Source organism: Trichomonas vaginalis, chromosome II (genome assembly GCF_026262505.1).
Source record: "Trichomonas vaginalis G3 chromosome II, whole genome shotgun sequence".
NCBI classification, from domain to species: domain Eukaryota; phylum Parabasalia; order Trichomonadida; family Trichomonadidae; genus Trichomonas; species Trichomonas vaginalis.
In genome coordinates this window covers 12,106,068-12,128,297 of record NC_067204.1, presented here as the reverse complement: position 1 = coordinate 12,128,297, position 22,230 = coordinate 12,106,068, and the positions used below count along the sequence as shown (strand labels likewise).

General features: G+C 33.7%; 7 protein-coding genes and 2 pseudogenes across 9 annotated transcripts, besides 2 other annotated features; 5 read left to right on the top strand and 4 right to left on the bottom strand.

Annotated features, from left to right (window-relative positions):
• Window positions 1-3,834: part of a mobile genetic element that runs on past the window's edge.
• Window positions 485-2,549, bottom strand: TVAGG3_0530830 (annotated as a pseudogene). The gene has a single exon. A coding segment is annotated over exon 1 (2,065 nt).
• On the bottom strand, window positions 2,629-3,759 carry TVAGG3_0530820 (annotated as a pseudogene). The gene has a single exon. A coding segment is annotated over exon 1 (1,131 nt).
• Window positions 3,835-3,984: 150 nt separating the features above from the next.
• Window positions 3,985-4,460: a mobile genetic element.
• A 317-nt stretch (window positions 4,461-4,777) lies between these two features.
• Window positions 4,778-5,120, top strand: TVAGG3_0530790 (uncharacterized protein; the record flags this gene model as incomplete). Its single annotated transcript, XM_001581904.1, has 1 exon — window positions 4,806-5,078. The coding sequence occupies one exon, from the start codon at window positions 4,806-4,808 to the stop codon at window positions 5,076-5,078; it is 273 nt and encodes a 90-aa protein (XP_001581954.1).
• A 414-nt stretch (window positions 5,121-5,534) lies between these two features.
• TVAGG3_0530780 (beta and beta-prime subunits of DNA dependent RNA-polymerase family) lies at window positions 5,535-10,826 on the top strand (the record flags this gene model as incomplete). The annotated part of the gene is made up of 1 exon (XM_001581903.2): window positions 5,781-10,754. The coding sequence occupies one exon, from the start codon at window positions 5,781-5,783 to the stop codon at window positions 10,752-10,754; it is 4,974 nt and encodes a 1,657-aa protein (XP_001581953.1).
• A 185-nt stretch (window positions 10,827-11,011) lies between these two features.
• On the top strand, window positions 11,012-12,067 carry TVAGG3_0530770 (biological adhesion protein; the record flags this gene model as incomplete). Its single annotated transcript, XM_001581902.1, has 1 exon — window positions 11,012-11,821. One exon carries the CDS (start codon window positions 11,012-11,014, stop codon window positions 11,819-11,821), a length of 810 nt encoding a protein of 269 aa, XP_001581952.1.
• A 179-nt stretch (window positions 12,068-12,246) lies between these two features.
• On the bottom strand, window positions 12,247-13,331 carry TVAGG3_0530760 (serine threonine-protein phosphatase family; the record flags this gene model as incomplete). The annotated part of the gene is made up of 1 exon (XM_001581901.1): window positions 12,432-13,331. The coding sequence occupies one exon, from the start codon at window positions 13,329-13,331 to the stop codon at window positions 12,432-12,434; it is 900 nt and encodes a 299-aa protein (XP_001581951.1).
• Window positions 13,332-13,953: 622 nt separating this feature from the next.
• TVAGG3_0530750 (uncharacterized protein) lies at window positions 13,954-14,882 on the top strand (the record flags this gene model as incomplete). Its single annotated transcript, XM_001581900.1, has 1 exon — window positions 13,960-14,601. One exon carries the CDS (start codon window positions 13,960-13,962, stop codon window positions 14,599-14,601), a length of 642 nt encoding a protein of 213 aa, XP_001581950.1.
• A 575-nt stretch (window positions 14,883-15,457) lies between these two features.
• Window positions 15,458-19,068, top strand: TVAGG3_0530740 (armadillo (ARM) repeat-containing protein family; the record flags this gene model as incomplete). Its single annotated transcript, XM_001581899.2, has 1 exon — window positions 15,458-19,033. One exon carries the CDS (start codon window positions 15,458-15,460, stop codon window positions 19,031-19,033), a length of 3,576 nt encoding a protein of 1,191 aa, XP_001581949.1.
• Window positions 19,069-19,422: 354 nt separating this feature from the next.
• On the bottom strand, window positions 19,423-20,005 carry TVAGG3_0530730 (C2 domain (calcium/lipid-binding domain, CaLB) family; the record flags this gene model as incomplete). The annotated part of the gene is made up of 1 exon (XM_001581898.2): window positions 19,520-20,005. One exon carries the CDS (start codon window positions 20,003-20,005, stop codon window positions 19,520-19,522), a length of 486 nt encoding a protein of 161 aa, XP_001581948.1.
• Window positions 20,006-22,230: the final 2,225 nt, after the last annotated feature.

Below are 22,230 nucleotides of genomic sequence, written 5' to 3'. Positions count from 1 at the left end.
TAGTAAATGTTAAAATTGATTGAATGTCATCAATGATAAAATGAAATCTGTCTATTAGATACCAAAGATAATAAGAAGAAAATGGTTGATATTGGTTGTGTGTTGATGCTAACTGAGTTAATTTTCTCTGTTTCTGGTCAACTGGTAGATTGTTTGATTTCATGTAATTATACATAAAACTGCCAATTGTTTTTTCATCTGTGATAATATCTAAGTTTCTTATTATCGGTAAAAAGTTTATGTAATCATTAATGTATTTTTCATCAATGTGACCCTTTACTTCAGCCACGAATAAAGTATTTTTCTTCTTAATATTCCCAGTGCTTTTGCTTTCTTTGTTGCTGTATCACAAATGATAACACCATTCAATCTTCCCGGCATATACATTTTATGGTCAGTATATTGAATGAAATCATGAGGATTAGATGAAAATGATGAAGGATATAATGAATTAAAGTCAACTCCAACGAAATGAGTCATAATGTTGGTGGTGTCCTCATTTGATACAGTTTTAGTTTCTGGATTATATGAAAGTTTATTAATGTGCGTGATTCCTTTAAGATTAACACGATGTTGAACATTTGATAGACCACCAGTAATTCCATTACGGAGAATGTGATAAGCTTCAACTGAATCTAAAGTCATTGGTAAATTATTTTTTAATGCATAATTTCTTAAATTGATTCTTAAACGTTGAACATCTTCATCTTTATTTGATTTTACGACATTGCAATAACAACACATTAACTGACAATTTTCTTTGGTATGTGGTTTTTCATTATCGATTCTATCCAATGTTGGTTTATTTACATATGTAAACGCTTTACCACACATTTTGCATTTAGATGAAAGGATTAAATCGTGATAGTATTGATAGTCATCCATTGAAACATTGTTTTTGGTATCTCTTTTCGCCTTTTCATCTTGTTTCTTATATGAATCAATTTTATATTTCCAATACTTTTTTGTTAATTCAAAACTTGATTCCACATTTTCTTCTTCTGGATATGTTTCGTTAGGATTGAAGTTCTTATATGCTAACGCGTAACGAATCATTGATGCATTCGATGATAAAGAAAGATTATGAAGCATGTCAATTTTATAAACAAATGTTTCTTCGATAATTTTATCAATTGGGTCAATCATAATTTCAACGTCTTTATTGCAATAATGAATAAAATATTCTAATCTATTCTCAAAATTTTTAGCATCATTGAGATATATTTGATAATCTGAATCGGATATTGTTTCTTGTGTTAATGCTGAATAAAATGAATCTTGAGTGAATGGTTCCTTTTTATATAATTCATCTTCGTAATTCTCCCATGTGATGAATTGATAAGGGAAAAAGGATTTAACACGTGATTTATTGTTTCCGAAATCTTGAGTGAATTGGTCTAATGTTCCACCCGCTATATAATTTCTGATGTCAATAAATCTTAATTCATATGGACAGTTTGTTTTCTTTACTATGACTTGCTTAAATTGAGAAGAAGAACCCAGCATTGATTTTATCTTCCATTTTGCAGTATTTAAATCACGAAGAATTAAATTTAAATCAAACTTTCCCGAATTAAAACCAATGATATTCACTTTATTAAATTCTTCATCTAAAAGCTCTTTCATTGCTTCCTTTTGTTTCTCATTTAATGTATTCATTAATTCTTCATATTGTTCAATATTTGATTTAGCAACTAATGAACAGGTTGAAAATAAAAATTCAATCCAATCAGAGATGAACGAATCACTTGATGTTAAGCAAAAATTCCTCGTAAATGTTTTATCACGGTCTACGTCCTCGCCGCTTTGCGGCTTTATTTTGACAGTTGATGATACCATAAATGGTTTTAAGTAAGCGTTCAAAGTTGCACATTCAGAAAGTTGAAGTTCTTCTTTAGTCTCTAATGTTTCGAAGTCAAAAGTAATATAATATCTTGTTGGTTTATAATATTCCTGCAAATTATGTGCTAATAGCCATTGATATATCTTCTGTTTCGTGATATGTGGTGCATATGGTTGTTGTGTGTTTTGCAATTGAACGTCTTGAATTAATCTTCCATTATTTTCTTTACATTTCTCACAATGTTTTAAAAATCTTCTTTGGTTTTTCCTTTCTGGATCATCACGGATAGAATAACTTCTTCTTTGCAAAAGGGGCAAACTTTATATCCTGTGAGTGCTTCAACGTCTGTAATTCTGTCAGCGTGAAGTTTTCCACATGGACTCTGTGTTAATAAAATATTTACTGTTTCAAATTCTGGATCTATCATTATTGATTCCACTAATGGAAAGTCTACCTTGTTAATGTCTACGTCTTCTGGTTGAGGGTCACAATAATAAAAATCAATATTAACGTTTAACATTCTTGCTAACCTCTCACTTTCTGATGAAATGTCAAATCCTTCATATGCATCTATGGCTTCATTTAAATAACTTCTACGAGTTTTAGGATTAACACCATCAGGAATGTTATAGAAGCGTTTAAATAACCTTCTACCTTCGGCTCTTATTTGATTATCATTCATTTTAGCTGTTCCATTTTTGTTCATTTATGTAAGAATAAAAATTAAAAAATAAATAAAAATAAAGTTTATTTTTTTTAAAGTCCGAGACTCAGAGAGTCCAGGGCTAAAGTCCATAAAATGAATTAAGAACACATAAATTTTTATCATCTGCGACGTGACGAATACATTTTAATTTACTCAAGAATGCGTACCCTGATACATTAAATCTAATTCCTGTCTTATTTAATTTCACAACTTTGAAAAGGAATGTATGAATAGCTATAAAATGATGAGAAGATGTTTTATGGGTTGCTTCCATTTTTTCTGAAATAAATGAATAAATATAATGTTATAAGTTTTCATATCTTTTATGTTCTTAATAACGAATGGTATAGACCTTTCAACTTCGTCTTCCTTCGGTGCTGTTCTTTCATATGAAACATTATTGGTATCTTCAATAATGAAACCACAATCGCATAAAATTTTATATGTACCAATTGTTTCTTTTGATATTTTATCTAACAAATCAAAAACTTTATCAACACCTGTACATTTATTTAAATAATAATTTGTGTAAATATCATGGTCTTCTTTCTTAATCGTATTTGTTGCATATGTTACATTTTTCAGTGCTTTTTTGAATTTTTCAGAATCAAGAGGAGGTGAAAGTAATATACATGGATAATCTCCATCGTCAATAAACTGAAGCTTATGTTTATGAATAAATTTTGTGCCTTCTTCTGAAAGTGTTTCGTCAATATCACCATCTAATAAATTTTTGTTGATTCCAAATAATTTTTATATCTTTCCTCATGTGATTTTTGAACTTCTGATTCTGAAGCTGGGATATTCATTAAACCCTCTACTTCATTCTCAGCATTTCTCAATTCCTTAATTTTTCATCTATTTCATTTCTTAATTGTTCCAATTTCTCAATCTCATCGTTATAATATTCATCTTGTTTAATTTTTTCTTCAAAATATTCAGGAGGTGTTTCAAGGCTCTCTGAGCCCAGGTCCTCTGGACCATAAAGAGGAATATTCTCCTGTTTTTCAACTTTTTTGGGATATAAATATCTCATTATAGCCTTTTTAGTAATTGGTCCGTTATATTTAAATTCATTCAACAATCTGGAAAACTCTTTCACATTCTGCATATATGTTGGATAAGAACCGTCTCCAAAATTTTCTAAAATATTTTCTAATTCTGAATTAGTGAACTTTAAAGATTTCAATGAATTAGTTGTTATACTCATTTATTATAAAATAAAAAATAAAAAAAATAAATTTAACTTAGTTTTAATTTTACGTAAGAAGTCAATTTTTTAAATCTTGATTTATTCAAAAACGTAAGAATAAAAACCGTAAGAATCATACATTTTTTACTTCATATGTTAAAAAAAATGATACAAAATCGTTCAATATTGTATGAATTCTTACGTTTACAAAAAAAGTCACACAACCCTTCAACATATACTACTAAAAATATCAACTTTTAAAAACAGAAACTTAACATCCTTAGGTCAATGGATTTTGATGTGAGATACATTTAATCTGTTTTTCTTTTTTATTTTAAATAATTGAATATTTATAGTTGTTATGGGTCTTACATCATGTAAAACGAATTTTCTTAAAGTAAATTTACTTTTTCTTCAATCTTTCTTACATATTTATTAAAAAAAAAATTATCCAAAAAAAGATGTTTTAGAATGAAAAAAAATAGGAAAATCTTCATTTATAGTCTTTCTTGAATGTATACGTTTTGATTTTTTTCTTTTTTAAAAAATTCAATTTCTAGAAAAATCGAGAAAAAATCATTTTCTTCTATTTTTTAGGATGCCATACCCATTGAAATCTCTTCTCAGGACGCCATAAACTATTCAATTATGGTGTAAACTTCTCAAAAATTGAATAGTTTACATCAGGACGCCTTAGGACGCCAACCCTTTACGCGCCCCATAAATTACGATTAAAACGATGAAAGAACCAAAAAGTGTATTTTGTGTTTTGTTGTTGCGTGTTGGATGCGGGATCCTGTTATTTCCGAAATCGACAAAAAATTTGGAAATTTAATTTCCGAAATCGAAATTATATTAATGTTTTTAATATTCTTATATCAAAAGGATTAAAGTTCATTAAGAGAAAAACAATTCTTCTTCTTCAATCTATTGGCGCATTTATTTCTACACGCCAATAAGGAAGGGAAAATTATAAGACACCATGGTGTCTTCAAAACGCTAATTTTTGATATTTTTAACAACCCTAGAAATTATCTTTCGAAGAAAAAATATCGCTAGAAGTAATGTCAATTGAATTAAACCCTGTTGATGAACAGTTTGAAGACGTTGATAATGAGATCATGAACGATTTTACAAACCTTAGAAGCGAATACCAAAAGATCCTTGAGAAAACAAATGAAAGTAGAGCATCAATTATAGAACAGTTAGCGAAAATGGAAGAAAGACTGATTTCTAAACAAGAAAAGTATAAAGTTTGGGTAGCAATGATAGAAAAAGCCGAAAAAGAAAATAAATCCAAAAGTTCGAAGCCAAAAAACAGAGATAAACTATCTTGAAATAGTTATTTCAAATTATTTGTTAAATATTAGTTATTATTATCACGAGTTTTATTTTTCTTAAGGATTTCTTCATATATTATCATGACAAATCGGGTGAGTTTATGGTGTTTAAGAATTGAACAAATCATCTCACTTCTTAAGCAGAATAAATATCTTTGGCATATACTAAATACAAAACAATATCGAATATCAGATCCATAGCTTTACAAAAGGTCAAATTTACAACATTTCAATCGATGATTATCTTTATAGGATCTCCCCAGTGAAATTTTAGGAAAAATGAATCATTAAAATGTGTAAATAGTTGGGTTTCATTGAGAGATCTACTAGTTATATTACGTCCAATTTGATTGATCATTTTACACTTGGAAATGAGCAGAAAAGAATTTCTTCATTCTTTATTTATGCTTAATATAAATGAAAGGTTTCCTTCAAAGGACTCAGTAAAAAATCAGAAAATTGAAAGATTTCGTGAATTGATTCATCTTCTCTTCTGTTTAAATAATAGGAGTGGCTAAGTTTACTACTGATTTGTGATTAGTTTTGTAATAAAAATTCCGCCATTTTGTCTTTGTTGAATAGATTTGTCACTTTTCTATCGTTCAAAGGAAAATGTCGCGGGAAAATGAACATTTTATAAAACACATTGCCCCGCAATCTTCCACACCAAATAAAATTACTCGTCTTGATTTTTCCATCATGGACACTCAAGAAATCAGAAAATTAAGTACTGTTTTTGTCCATGAAAATGAATTATATGAACCACGCGATCTTAAACCAAAGGTCGGAGGCACATTGGATTTAAGGCTTGGTGCAGCATCTAAGAATCAGATCTGCCAGACTTGCGGTCAGCCCCAAGAAAATTGCCCTGGACATTTTGGTTCTTTAGAGCTAGTACTTCCCGTTTACAATATTGGTTTTTATCCTGCTATTTTACACTGCTTAAAATGCATTTGCAAAACATGTTCGAACATACTTCTTCCTAACGAAGAGATCAATTCTCGTCTCAAGAAGTTTTATTCCAAGCCACCTCAAACAGTTTCAGCAAAGATAGATCGTGTCAAAGCTCTTATGAAGGAGTGCGAGAAGGTAACGATTTGCCCTCATTGCGGAGCCATAAATGGACCCGTTAAAAAGACAAAAACAACACTTATTATTACTCATAATGTTGGACAAAAGAACGATAAACTTCGTGAGCCATTTCTCAGCAAATTCAGTAAGCTAGATATCAAAGGAGATGATTATAAAAAATATCTTGATAACATTTGCGACGATATTACTCCATTAAGAGCTTTACAACTCTTCAAAGCAATTCCTACTCGCCAAATCCCTCTTCTTTTGAGCGGATTTTCCGTTTCTTCACCAGCCGATATGATTATTACTTCAATTGTCATTCCTCCTAACTGTATTCGTCCAGCAGTCATTGCAGCAGGCGAAGGCACAAACCAGGATGATCTTACTGTCCGCCTTGTCGATTCCGTTCATTTCAATGACGAAATCCGCAAATCCATCGAAGTTGGTCGCCAAGCCAGCTCAACCATGGAGCTCTGGAGCTCACTCCAACAGAACGTCAATAGCTCCATCAACAGTGAAGCAGCGGATACAGCAGCCAAAACGAAGAAAAAGAACAAACCAGTTATCGGCGTTATCCAACGTCTTAAAGGCAAACAAGGACGTTTTAGAACGAACCTTTCAGGTAAACGTGTCAACTACTCCGGTCGTACAGTTATTTCCCCTGATCCTAATGTCAATGTCGACCAAGTTGTCATTCCTGTTTCCATGGCGAAAATTTTGACATTTCCAACTCGTGTTACTAAATTCAACAAGAAAGACTTGATGAGATACGTCAAGAACGGTCCAGACAAATACCCCGGTGCGAACAACATCATCAAGGCTGACACAGGATTCAAACTTTCACTTGCTTATGGTAATAAAGAGCAGAGAGCACAAGAATTGAGAGAAGGCGATATTGTTGAGAGACATCTTCTTGATAATGATACAGTTCTTTTCAACAGACAGCCTTCTTTGCACAGAATCTCTATCATGGGATTCAGAGCTAAAGTCATGGAATGGTGCACAATGAGATTTAATGAATCTGTTTGCGCTCCTTTCAACGCTGATTTCGATGGTGATGAAATGAACGTCCATTTACCACAAACTCTCGAAGCCGCAGCCGATGCTAGATACCTCATGAACGTTCTTTACAACTTGTTCTCTCCGCGTGCCGGTGAAATGATCGTCGCTCCAACACAGGACTTCTTGTCAGGTGCTTTCATCTTGACAAGGAAAAACGTTTTTCTTGATTATTCTCACTTCACTTTTCTTATATCACAAATTTTTGACAACCTTGAAGAAGTTGATATTCCTCCACCCGCCATTGTCAAACCATACCAATTATGGACAGGCAAACAAGTTGTTTCTTTGATGATTGCGCCAAACAAGAAGACAGATCTCCATTTCACACACCAAGTAGGAAACAAAGAATACACAGGAAACAAGGAAATGTGCAAGAAAGACGGTTACGTTTCCTTCCTTGATAACTACATGGTTTCCGGTGTTCTCGAGAAGTCTCTTATTGGTGGTGGTCCTAAATCTCTTTGGGCAATCATGGCAAGAGATCATTCACCGAAATTCGCAGCTGTTTGCATGCAAAGAATCGCAAAAATGTCTTGCAGATACTTAATGAACAGAGGTTTCTCAATCGGTATCATGGATGTCCGTCCTGATGAGAATTTGACGAATAACAAGAATGCGCAGATCTCTAAGACATACCAAGATTGTTACGACAAGATTGCGGAATACGATTCAGGAAAACTCGAAGCAGCTCCTGGTATGACAAAACTCGCAACTCTTGAAGCATTTCTCAACGGCCAATTATCAGAATTGCGTAACAAAATTGGTAAAATGTGCATGGCAGAGTTAAGTCCAATCAATACTCCTTTAGTCATGGCTAAGTCAGGTGCTAAAGGTTCTGATATCAACATCTGCCAAATGATGGCTTGTTTGGGTCAGCAATCTGTCGGCGGCAAGCGTATCATCGATGATTTCATTGATAGATCTATTCCACACTTCAAACACGGTTCTAAAGATCCAATTTCAAAGGGTTTCATCGCAAGCTCTTTCTACACAGGTTTGACACCGTCAGATTTCTTCTTCCACACAATGGGTGGCAGAGAAGGACTTGTCGATGCTGCTGTCAAGACAGCGCAGACAGGTTACATGCAGAGACGTCTCATGAAGTCCTTAGAAGATTTGGTAATCGCATACGACCAAACCGTCAGAATGTCAGATGGAACAATTGTTCAGTTCACTTATGGTGATGATGGCTTAGATCCATTGAACTTGGAGACAACGTATTTCCCTGTCGACTTGAACAGAGTTTCCCAGGAATATCTCTTCAAGTTCTCACAGGAACCATTGATGGATCAAATCGAAGCACGTGAGAGAATCGAAACATTGTTCAATGACATTCGCGAGGAACAACAAGGCCGTGGATTAGTCCGTGTTCCAGAGTTTTTGATCGACAGATTGAAAAAATACATCGATGATTTATTGGAGAAATACATCAAGGCAAACGACCAATACATCGGAGAAGATTTGAGCATGGACAGCTACATCAGAGCTACAATTCCTTTCACGAAGTCATTCCTCGAGGAATTCGTTAAGTTCTGCATGCACAGATGCGAGAAATCCATGGCAGAACCCGGTATGACAGTCGGTGCTGTTGCAGGCCAATCAATTGGTGAACCAGCAACACAAATGACTCTCAGATCTTTCCACTTTGCTGGTGTCGCATCAATGAACGTTACTTTGGGTGTTCCAAGAATTGAAGAAGTCATGAACGCTGTTTCTGAGATCAAAACACCTATCATCACTGCAAACCTATTGTCGCAGAGAGATGAAATTGCTGCAAGAATTGTCAAAGGAATTATTGATAGAGTCACTCTTGGACAAGTTTGCAAACACATCGAGTACAATCAGAACGAGAAATCATGCTACATTGATATCGAACTCGATGCAGAAATCATCAGAGAAGCGAAATTGAACATTACTTCAGAAACAGTCAGAAGATCAATTGTAAACACACCAAAGATCGGTGTCAAAGATGAAAACACAGCTAACAATGGTGATTACAATGTTAGAGTTTTCATGCAGGGAGCAAATCCAAAGGCTTTCTCTTTCATCATGCAGCAGTTGATGCTCAAACTTCCTGATGTCGTTGTTTCAGGAGTTCCTGGTGTAGAGAGAGTTCACGTCGGCAAAGAAAACGGCTGCTTCAAGTTGTTCGTCGAAGGTAATCCTTTCTTGAAGGTCTTGAACACACCAGGTATCGATCCAAAGAGAACAGTTTCAAACCACGTTTTGGATGTAGAGAAAGTCCTCGGTGTCGAAGCCGCGAGATCAGTCATTATCTCCGAAATCACAAACGTCATGAAGAACTATTCCTTGAATATCGATAGAAGACACTTGATGCTTCTTTCCGATTTGATGACAATCAGAGGCAAGGTTTTGGGTGTCACGAGACATGGTTTGGCAAAGACATCTGTTTCTTCACTCAAACTCGCTTCTTTCGAAACAACTCAGGAACATTTGTTCAATGCCGCTTTTCACAACGTTGATGAAGTTGCAAATGGTGTTTCTGCATCAGTTATTTTGGGCAATTTCGCTCCAATCGGATCCGGAATGATTGATGTTTTGGTGTCCGATGAACTCTTGAAGAGAACAAGTTTGACACCAAGATGCCATTTGATCGAAGACTACATCAATCCAATGTTCTTGACAGCTCCTTACGCGACAAATGACGGATTCTTGAAGCCACAATTCTCCGTCAAATCATTCCTTTCTCTCGAGAAATTCCTCAAATCAGAGTTCTTGACAGAACAAGGCTACTTGAAGCCACAATATCTCAGACTTGAGAAGTTCTTGAAGAAGGATTTGCTCGCGAAGGACAAAGATCCAAACGATCCATTCAAGATCTACAACGAAGATGGAACAGTCAATCAAGAGTTGTTGACAAAGGATGGATTGTTGAAGAGATCTGTTCTCGACAGCGAGAAATACTTCTCTTACGACTTCATCACGAGCGAGGGAATGATGTCACCACGTGATCTCATCAAGTTCGACAACCTCGCAAGAAACGACCACCTCAGAAGAGAATTCTTGGGCGAAGATGGTTTGTTGAAGCCAGAATATTTGACAGAAGAAGGCTTCGTCAAAGAAGAGCTTCAAACAAAGGAAGGAAAGCCAATTCCAAGGAGTTTCATGAAGCACGAATTCCTCACAAGAGATGGACTTCTCAAGAAGGAATTCTACACTTCAAGCGGACTCCTTCAAGCCAAGAACTTCCTCAAATTGGAGTACATCAACACAAGAGGAGAACCAATCCCAGATTTCGATCTCAAGCCTGAGTATTTGACAAGAGATGGAATGTTGAAGATGGAATATATCGCTGATGACAACGGAAAGAACAACAAATGCTACATCAAGCCAGAGTTCATGAAGCAACAATACTGGTGGCCGAAATACACTGGTCCTGACTATGTTAAACCAGAACTTTTGAACCCAGAGAATTTCGTTAACCCAGATTACTTGAAGCCACAGTTCTTAACTCCACAACCACAAAGCAAATACCGTGAACAGATCGAAAAAGGTACTTTCAAGCCAAGAAAATAAGCTTTGTTTTTTTATATTATTTTAGATATTTTTTTTATTGAAAATAAAAATAGAAAAGTTTTTTTATTATTATTTACATCAAATATTTTATGTAATGAGTTAAATATTTTCTATAAAATTCTTCCTAATTTGATGATTTTGCGAATATTTTTGATTTAATATATTAACTTTCGTTTGTTTTTCGTTTGAAGTTGGTTTCGAATCCCAAAACACTTCTGAAATAGAGAATTCAGCAATGGAAAACGAGAAAAGTGACAATGGATATCGAATCTCTTCAAGCTCAATTAGAGAAAGTCCAAGAAGAACTCAGCCAAAAAGAGACAAAAATAATCAAGCTCAAAGGCTTGCTTACGAAATCAATGCGAAGTGATAAAAGTCGTGAAGCACAAATTACAGCACTTCAACTCGACTTAAGTGATCGTGACAGACATATAGAATCACTCAATAAAGAATTAGAAGAGCATAGGAATTTCTCAAATAAGCAATCTGAGAGAATTAACCAGCTCGAAGGCGAATTAAATGATCTAACTATGAGATTACAGTCAGGAGTCGGCAGTGAAGCAGCTCAAAAGAGAAATGAGAGGATGAAGCAAATGCTTGAGAAATCAAATATGCTTTATGCAGAACTTGAAACGAAATATCATAAAGTTTGCGACGAACTCGAGCAAGAAAAAGCAAAGAACAGAAAGATCTCACGTCCTAAGCATGTAATTATTCTTAAAAAACACGCTGTTACATTAAATGAAGATAATACATATTCTATTGGAGAACCACAGTCAGTTTATCCGAGTGGAGTTACCATAACAGATACTACAAAAGAATCAGCCCCATCTGATAAGCATAATCCATCTTCTTCTGCCCAATCTTCTGATGCTAACGTCCTGAAGATTTATCTGAAAAGAGTTCTTTTAGAATTCTTTATTGGAGACTCACAAACGCAAACCAGATTGATTCCTGTTATACTTTCTCTTCTAGACTGTTCAAATGATCAAGTGATTGCAGCACAGCGCAGTTTCGCAGAAGGAAGACAATTGATTTCAAAGGCAGCTGCTGCTCTTAATATTTAATTGCGTTTTTTACAAAAAAAAAATTGTTATTTCCGATATTTAATTGAATATTTAATGGATTTTACTACAGCCATCATGAATACAGCCTCGAATACTTTTACTTTCTACAGAAAATTACTGAATTGTTTTCAAATTGAAAATGTATTTTTAATTTATTTTTTAATTGTTAATTTTAACATATTCAGTTGCCAATAATTGATGTATTCGGGTATATTTATGATGGATGGTAGTAAAATAAAATCAGAATAAATATTTTGTGTTTTCTTTTCAATTTATCTATGCTTTCGTTTATATTCACTATCATTATGATTTATGCACATGAATGATAAGACTAATTTTCATATTTAGCTTAAATCTCATTCAAAAACTAGATAAATCTATATATGAAAGTAAAACGTCATAAAGAATATGTTCTTATTATGTATGTTTACTTGATTTCATCACCAAACAAGTATTTGCTATACAAATTTTGGAATATCAAAGAGTTGATGAAATAATCAAACTTATCTATTTTGGAAGATCATATAGTACATCGCTTTTATAAAATTTAAGAGTTTTTGCATAAAATATCAATCATAACCATATGTATTTTTTGAAATCATTATAATATTTATTTCTTTAAAAACTTTGGGAGTGTGATAATCTTTGACTCTCCATCGTGAATAATATATGCAGCTCTATTTCCGGAACCTGAGTAATTTTCATTACTGAAGATTGTTATCAAAGAATCATCTCCATATGGTTTTTCAAAACCTTCTGGTATCATTTCATGTGCCCTTATAACTTGTTTCAAATTGTTCTTTTCTAAAAACTTTGCTACTGCAGACTTTCCAAAGATAAACGTTTCTCCACGTGGAGATTTTGAAAAATCTTCATCAATTACAGCTGGATCTGCCCAAGTTAAATCCATAAATATTCCGCTCTCAGGAATCTCGCAGAATCGATCAATCTCATCAATCGAAGAAATGCTCTCAGCATAGGGAGATAGGCCACCATGAACACAGAAAACTTGATCATTCAAAACAGCGCAAATTGGGATCTTATCAAAGCATTCAACAAAATAATCATATACTTTCTTATTCATCTTTGATCTGCACTCTGCCATAAAACCTTGTTTCATTGTTGTGACTCTGCTTTCATGGTTTCCTCTGAGAATGAAAAATCTTTGTGGGTATAAAACTTTCAATGAAAATAAAAGAGATATAACTTCAACAGAATTCTTGCCACGATCTACATAGTCTCCTAGGAATATAAAGGACGTCTCCTTTAGTGGGAATGTTGCTTTGAGAATGCGGATGAGGTCATCTAATTGGCCATGAATGTCGCCAACAATGACTGCCTTTCCGGACACTTTTAATACATTTGGTTCTTCTTTAAATATCTCTGAAGCTGTCTCGCATAGCCACCTGCAAAATGTGCTGTTGATCTTCATCTGCATACATCTAGCAGCATTTGGATTTTGAATTAGGTTGACTAACTCCTTACAAACAGCTAAATTTGCTTCAGACATTTGATGTGAAAAAGTGACTCGATTTTGATAAAATATCTTTTGAATTAAGAAGGTTTATATATTCCTTGTGAAATTTATTGATGAGATTATGAAAGTTTATACAAGATTCGAAAATGAAAAGATCTTATAACATTGTTTGAACATCTTTCACTATGAAAATTATTTTATATTCTTGAAATATGGCATATCTTGGTGTATTAATGTCGCAAAAACAGTTAATAATTGATAAATTTTTCAAAAAACCTGCCAAATTCCAATTTTTCAGATCAAAAATGTTGAGTTTTATGTAATTGTTCCTATGGATGCCCCCTAGAAATTCCAAGAAAATTTTGAAAATAAAAATTTGAAATTTAATTTCTACAAGATAATTTTCATTTTTTAGAAAATTGAAAAAATTTGGAAAAAATAAATATAATCATTTTGATTATATTTTATATATACAAAACAAATTCCCTATAAAATTGGTCAAAACTGCAATAATTAAAATTTCAAAATTTAATCGTGGTGAATTTCAAAAACAAGGATCTTTTTACTATCACAATATAAGTACAAGTACTATTCCTAACATAGTGAAAGAAAATAAATCTTCATATAGAGTGTCACTTTTTATATTATTGGAAACTTCAAAATGGATGTTAAAGCGATGAATATGTTGCTCTTGAAGCCGAATTCTACTATTGAGGCTTCAAAGAAACTAGATTCGACTAGAATCATGGAAATTACTCATCATTTCAATGATTTTGATCCATACGTTCAATCCATCTGGATTCAATCGGTCGCTTTCTTATCCGAAGCGCAATTTGCAGAAATCAAAGATGGGTATCAACAATTACTTCAACAAGCATCAAAATCTACTAATGATTGGGTTTTATCAACTTATGAAATGTTTAAAGATTATCCTCATGTTAATACTTCCGAGAAATTTGAAGTAAATATTCCGCCACGAAATGATGGATATGTAGATCCTTTCATCATCCCTCAATTCACTCCACAACAGAATGTTCATTTTACTACAAAGGCAAAGCTTATGTCACCAAGCGATTACTATGCATTGCAAGATGAAAAAATGAAAAATCAGCAAGCAGCGCAACCTCAGCAGCGTCCAAATCCAATTCCACGTCCAACAGGTCAAATTCTACGTCCAAATATGCCAAAGAAGCCACCACCACAATTTAATCCAGCCAATACCAACGATTTGCTTAGCAGACCAGCTCCAATGGCACCTCCTGAGAAAAAGAAGAAACGCTCAAAGATTGTTGACGATTTCTAATACGCTCAGTAATAGATATAACTTCATATATAATTTTTTATTGTATTTTACTTAAAATAAAATTAAATGTTTGTTATCGAAAAATTAAAGATATTATATCCCGAACAAAATATAAATAACATGATAGAGAGTGTAAACCCAGAGTGAAAGCTAAATCTCTTACTAAATATTATATATTTTTCTCAAAGGGTAAGTAAATATTTAAATATAGTTTGCTATTGGCCTCTAAATAATAGTATATTATAATTTTGATTCCACTCAGACCGGGTCTTATCATCTTTATCAGAAAGTAGCGATGTGGTCATCATTGCGGAATGGTCCGACCAGACTTTCTCAAAATTTACCATTATTCTATTGATCTATGATTTTCATTGGTTATTACATGACTAGTGATTAATGATTATTTCTCAACGGAATTACGAAATATAAGTCAAATTTGTAAATTTGACTCCTAATAACCTCAATTTCACCATTTGGCTCTACTGTAAAACTACAGTTCTTAGATAAATAGAAGAAATGGCAATGTTCTGCGTAGAAATAAGACAATATCTCAAAATTATATTGGAAATTATTCATCAATTTTGTAAAATGATCACATCAACCCCTAACTTACCTGAAATCAACTCATAGATTCTATCATATGTGCTTTAATTGTCATTGTAATGGAATTTAATTGGAATTTTTCCTAAATTGTTTTATGAAAAAACAAAACAAGCTATTTCTAATACTACCTTTTGAACTTCTTATAATTGGCCGAAAAAATTTTTTGGCTGGAAAAAATTTTTTTTTGTCGTCATTATATTGAAATAAAAATTGCCAGGATTGAATAGTTTACACAGATCAACATTTTTAATAGATGCCTCCGAAAACAGACGCAGAGAAAAAGAATCTCCCCGTTGTCAACGATGATAAATCATTGAATTATGCTAACTTCAATCAGCGTAGTACATCTACTGATGTAGACTACATAGTTTTTCTTCTCCAAGATTTGACTAAGAAGATCAATGAAAATCAGTATATCAAGTTCAACGCCGAGCACCATTTTAAGTTATTCTTCACCAGATTACAAGACAGGTTCTCTTTAAAGAACCCAGCCGGCTTAATTGACGATGCAGTCAATTGCTTGACCGCAATGGCCAGATATATTGATATTAACTACTTCGAGCAATTCTGCAACAAAGTATACGAATTCATCCTCTTAGATAACCTCAAAGGCGAAACTGGTCTCATTACATGCAGAAATATCTTTGCCCACTGCAATGAATACGAGAAGGATCGTCTTAAGACCATGTTCAAGGTATTCGGATCAAGCAAAATCGATCAAATCCTTAGTATGCCGTTCGAAACAAATAATAAATATAAATTCCTCCATTTCATCAACAGCTTCGCCGTAGTCGTTGAAACCAAGCCAGAGTTATTCACTGAAGAGGAAATAGAGCAAATTGTCGACAAAGCAACAGCCAGAATCAGTCGTCATACAGATGTCATCCAAATCGTTGAAGGCTTCTTGGGCATCATCAAGAACCTCAGTAAGTTCATCCAGCCTAACACCCTTAACTACATTTTCAACGATTTCGCCAAGAGAGAAGAAAATATCAAGAACTTTTCCACATATTTAGTCCTTTCCTCCCTTATCGAGACAGCACCAACCAAATTGTCCAACTACGTCAAGGATGTCATGGAATTGCTCATCGATTACATTTCTAAGAATTTCGATGGTTTAATGGCCGAAGATCCAGACGCCACGTTGATCGCTAACTCCACAAAGATCCTTAAGTCCATCGCCATCCTTGTCAATACATTCCCAGCAACAACAAAGCAATTCGAAGAAAAATTATACGAATTTGCCATCAACTTCTCTTCCATTCTCTTCGAAACCATCTCCGTTGAAGAGGCCGATGAGTCTGATGAGGAAGATATCGACGACGACGAAATTTTCGGCGATGCAAATCTCGAAGTCACAGCTCTCGATGCCGGATCGAACGAAATGTCATCTAACAAGGGATCCAAGATCAGAGCCGTCAGTTTCGAGCTCTTACAGGCCCTTCTCAATCAAGATAAGTCAAATTATATTTCATACATTGCCGGATCACCAGATATCCTCGAAAATGCCATCATCGATATCGATCCTGTTGTCGAACTCGAAGCCTTCAAGCTCTTACTCCAAACAGAGATGATCATCAACTCCGGAATCCAAGTTCCGAAAGAGTTATCCGACGAATTACCACAAATCCACGAGAACATGTTGAATGCAGTCAGATTCGCTACATCCAACGTCCACTTCGCCAACATTGTTGAAATTTCCGCCAAAATCGTTCCATATCTCCAAGATTTCGACGAAGATTTCGCATTGAAGTTCCTCGATGGTGCTCTCCAGCACTTTGGCGATGAAAGTTCCCGCCAAGTCTGCACTCTCATTGTTGCCATTTCACAGCGTTGTCTCACAGAGAACATTGTCAATGCTATCAGCATCTTTGTTGAGAATGCCGATGAATTCAAGAACTACAGCATTCTTCCAATCATTTCCATGTTCGAGTCTGTTTTGATCATGAAACCGACATACAACGAAGAACTCGCAAGCATCGCAGAGTTCTTGATTTCTAAGGAAGAATCTAAAGAACTCTTTGTCAATTCGATCAACGCATTGGCAATTTTCGCAGTTCTTTACAGCGAAGAAGAAATAACAAAGACAATTGTCGAATTATTTGTCAAATCACTTGGAAACATGTTTGCAATGCTTAGATTGAGTGGTGCATTCACATTAATTGCATCAACAAAGCCAGAACTCCTTCAGCCACATGCAAAACAGTTGTCTGAATTCATCATCAACTGCTTGAAACAGAAATCAGACACAGGTGTTCACATGAGAGGTTTATATGCATTTGAATACTGTGGAAAGATAAATGGCTTCGAAACATCCAAAGTGACAACACAAGCCATCGAATCCATTACAAGTAACGATGCACAGATCAGATCTCTCGCATTGAAGAATGTCTTGAAATACAAGGAAGAATCAATGAACAACGCTATCCATAACTCAATCAAAGAAGCTCTTACAAAACCAAACAACAAGAACTTCTTAGAATCAGCAAGCGAGTTTTACTTCGGCTGCCAGTCACAGAACTATTTCGATGAACTCATCAAATTGGCACCAGCTGATTTACCAGTTGTCATCGGAAAGGCTCTCTCAGAGCAATCGGCTGAGCAGTTCATTGGAAAGGATGATTCCCTTTCAATCAGAATCCTCGGTTACTACGCATTGAAGGCAGATATTTCCAACAACAGCAAACTTGTCGACCATTTATTTGGATTGACAGCACAGAACTCAGAGAACTCAATCGCTGCTTCTTATTCCATTGGTTTGGCTGCTGTTAAATCTGCTTCTATCCTTAACAAACTCATTTCTCAGTCAAAGGATGCAAACACAAGACAGTCAGCACTCACTGCTTTGGCTGCTTTCGCTGAACATGTTTCTGAATCTAAAGTTGATGACAAGTTATTGGAAGAAATCTTCGGATTCTTCAAAGGATTCAATGATAACGACAAGAACGCAAGAACATGCTCACAATCCATCTCTTACATCATTGAAGTTTCTGATGCAATCTTGGAGAAAATCTTCGAATTCCCATCACAAATCACTTTCCACGCTTTGGCTCTTTACTTCCCAAGAATCAAATGCGAGAAGAAGGCATCACAAGTTGTCGAGAAGGCCCTCAAACACATCAATCCAGAGAAGCCTCTCTTGACAGCACACATCCTTTCCGTTTTGGTAGAAAACGCCAAATTGGAAGGCGGCGAAAAAGTCATCATCGACAATTTCGCAAAGATCGAATCATGCGCTAAATTCAACAACTCCCACATCGAAGAACAAACAGTTGGTGACATGCTCTTGAAGATCGATGTCGGCCAGCACATGAGAGCAACAGCTGTTTCGTTACTTACTATTGTTGTTGACAAGGCTGCTGATTACGAGTTCGCAAAGAGATTCACAGACATCACTTGCATGGCACTCGCAGATCCAAAGCCAGATGTATCAATCAAGGCAATCACATTGCTCAAGAGATTGGCTTTCGTCAATGGAATCGCTTTGCAAGAGGCTGAAGACGACAAACCATTCAAGGCTTTGTTGTCCCTCGAGAAGAACTTGATGTCACAGGCTGACCAGAAGGATGTACTCGATCAATCAATTAAGTTGGAAAAGGCACAGATCGAGAACTACGTAATTGACGCAACAGCTGCTTTGGCAATCGCTCACGTCAACTCTCAGGAATTCAAGGAATTCAAGACAAGATTCGATGACAGCGATGAGTTCCAGCAGGCTCTCAACGAAGAGAAGTCCCTCAAGTTACAGTCTGCTGCTAAGGAATCCTCTGCTTTATACAAGTTCATGACAGAGTTCGCTCCAGAAATCGCTTTGATTTTTAAGGATTAAAGAAGAATTTTAAATTATTTTTTGAAACAATAAAAAAATAATATTTTAATTTAATTATTTTAACATACTATTATAAAGACATTAGTGAAAAATAAATCTAATTGATTCTTTTTGGAAAGATATTCAATATCTTTAGCTTAGAATAGAGAGAACATCAAAATTTTTATAACGAATGAAAGTTTATAGATATGTGACATGTTCTCAATGATATGTGGTTGATAAATTTACATTTTTAATGATAATCAATAGGATATGGAACTTACCTTGCGTATTTTACATTAATAAAATCATTGAATCTGGACTAAAACAGATAAACTGATGATCTCTATATTGGATTTGCATTAAATTTCCATTTTTTCTTGTTATGATTTGAAAAAAGTTTTAAATTTAAGGATAGAAGGGATAGAAAAGATTTAATATAATATATAAAACAATAGTATAAATATATGATAGTATAATTAAAGTGATCTGTTAATTGATTTTTTCTTAGTTGAAGTAAGTCTTCTTGTGTGGGATTTCAGCGTTAGCAAGAAGCTTTCCACCGAATGGAGCGCAGAATGGGCAGCTGCCATCTTCAGATAAGTGGACAGAGAGTCTTACAGAAGCTGGAACTGACTGGTTTCTTGGGCTCAATAACTTGAACTCTTGAGAAACAACTGTATTTGGCTCGAAGGCAGAAAGCTTTAATTCGACTTCACCAATCTCTTCATCGCCACCGAACATGTGCTTCTTTGAGATGAGAAGTACGAATGAGGCCTTTGATGGATCATTGTACTTGAATTCCCATGTCTTGCTTGGGAAACCCTTTTCTGTGAACTCGGCTGCGCGGTTCATGAAGCTATTTCTTGGACCAACTCTTGCAACTAATGTTGTCTTACCACTGGTCTTGAAACTACCTGTATTGACACCATCTACACGGATATAAGCACGGTTGCCATTCATAAGAGGCATGTACTCGAAGTTGCTGGACATCTTGATGAAAAATGATGACCTACCGAACTCTGAAAATTTGAGAGAGCTGACCATTATTAATTGAGAGGTAATTAGGTCATCAATTCTGAGCAAATAACAGGAACAAAGTAATAAATAATATACATATAATTTACATTATCTTTTAAATGAAAATCTGAAAAATTTATAACCGCAAAATTTTACTCAAAAAAATTATGAGTGTTTTTTGAGAGAACTCAGTCAATTTTTTTAACATTAAGAAACATCATATATTCCAATTATATATTAGATTAAGGATGTCAATTTGGAAGAAAAGTGAGAAAATTCCTAAAATGCTAAAAATGAATTTCCAAACGTATTTTTTGATCTCATTTTTTTGATTTTGAAAAAAATTTGGAGAGAAGATCTCTTCGTTTTTGAATTCTATCACGATGGTTTTAAAGTATATTAGACACATGTATTGATATTACTATTTTTGTATATTTTGAGATAAAATCCCCAAAAAGTAAGAAAATCTAAGACGGTTTGAGAAAATATATAAACTATTGAAAATTTGAATTAAACTTCTAATTTGGAAAAAAGAAATTCAGAAAGAAGAAAATTCAAAAATCGAGATTTAGACTCAGCATCAAATGGAGAACAAAATGTTTCTTCATATGAAGGAAAAAAATTTTCTTGAGAAGAAATAGAGTTTTTAAAATTTTATTGTACGTAATGAAATAAACAAATATTACAATTATTTTTTGATAACAAGAAAATTCCCAACAGAAAATATTTGAGACAAAGAAAAAAAGAAAATTGAAAAATATTACTCTTCTTTATATTTCATGAGATTTTCAATTTATTTTCATAAAATTGACAATTTTATACGTTTAGATGAAAATAAGTGATTTTGCTTGAAATAAAAGTTATTGTTTGCTTACAGCTATCAAATAGATTTTTGCTATTTTGATTAAAATTTGTTAATCAAATTAATAAATTTTTTCTAAATATCTTAAATATCTGGATCACTCACATATACAATGAATTGAACAATAAAAATAATACAAACTCAAATAAGTTTCATGTTTTTCAACTAAAAAAAATTATGCAAATTAAATTAAATTAAATTGTTTATTCAAATATCAAACAAAGATGAAGTAATTACAGTTATCATAAACTTTATGAATAACTCTGTAATTGGTTCAGATTTTCGTAAAAATATTTTTATTAATATCGATAAGAATACGTTTACCTACTATCACAACATATCGATAAACAAGAGTAGAGTGATTTTTATCATCGAAACTTTTTAAAAGCTGTAAGCTGGAAGTAAAAATCTTGTTTTTTCTGAGTTAGTTGTAGAACTATTGATGTACGAGTTATCATTGTGATGTAGAAGGATGTCAATGTACTGACTGAAGGATATGAAGTGAATTGAATTTCATTGAATTTCAATTTGATCAAAATTTGTTGAAATGATATGAATGTGTCAACATCTGTATCACTCTCTTTCACTCCTTCCCTATTCTTTCGAGAACGAAGCTAGCTCAGCTTTCGCTGAGCGAATTGACACTTTTGATGCCCTAAACGTACATATTCTCAAATTTATCGAAAAATTATACCACCCAAACTAGTATATTCTTATTTTAAATATGATATTATCCTTAGAAATCACACTAGAATATATTTAAATCAACTTTTAAAAAAGTTCGAATCCTGCGCATCTCACTTTTTAAATTTTCCAAAAGGAAACTTATATTCTCCTAAAATGAAAACAATTTTCCGAATTGACATCCTTAATTAGATATAAAGCTATTTTTAAAATTTTAATCCGCATCGTTAATCTCTCTCAAAAGTCGGTAAATCACGAGTTTCTTTATGAAATTTATGAATTCAGAACATCAAAACATTTTATTTATACTTAAATTAATAAGACACTGTCACTTACTCTTGTAATTTATCAGACGTTCCAAATTTGATAAATTAAATAATATTTGGCATTGAGAAATGATGAATTAATATGAAAAATAGGATCAAAATTAAAATATATAATATTTAACCCAAGGATGCAATGAATTCAACATTTTGAAAATTTGAATTTCGAATTAGAAAAGGTTTAACCTTGTTAAATCAAGAAAACGATCTAACGTTATGACAATGAAGCCAACAAAAGAAATAATATTATCATTTTGTCTCCTAGACAATTCCAATATTTGTTCTCATTTGGAAAACTCTTATTCCATTATATGGGAGATTTACAAGCT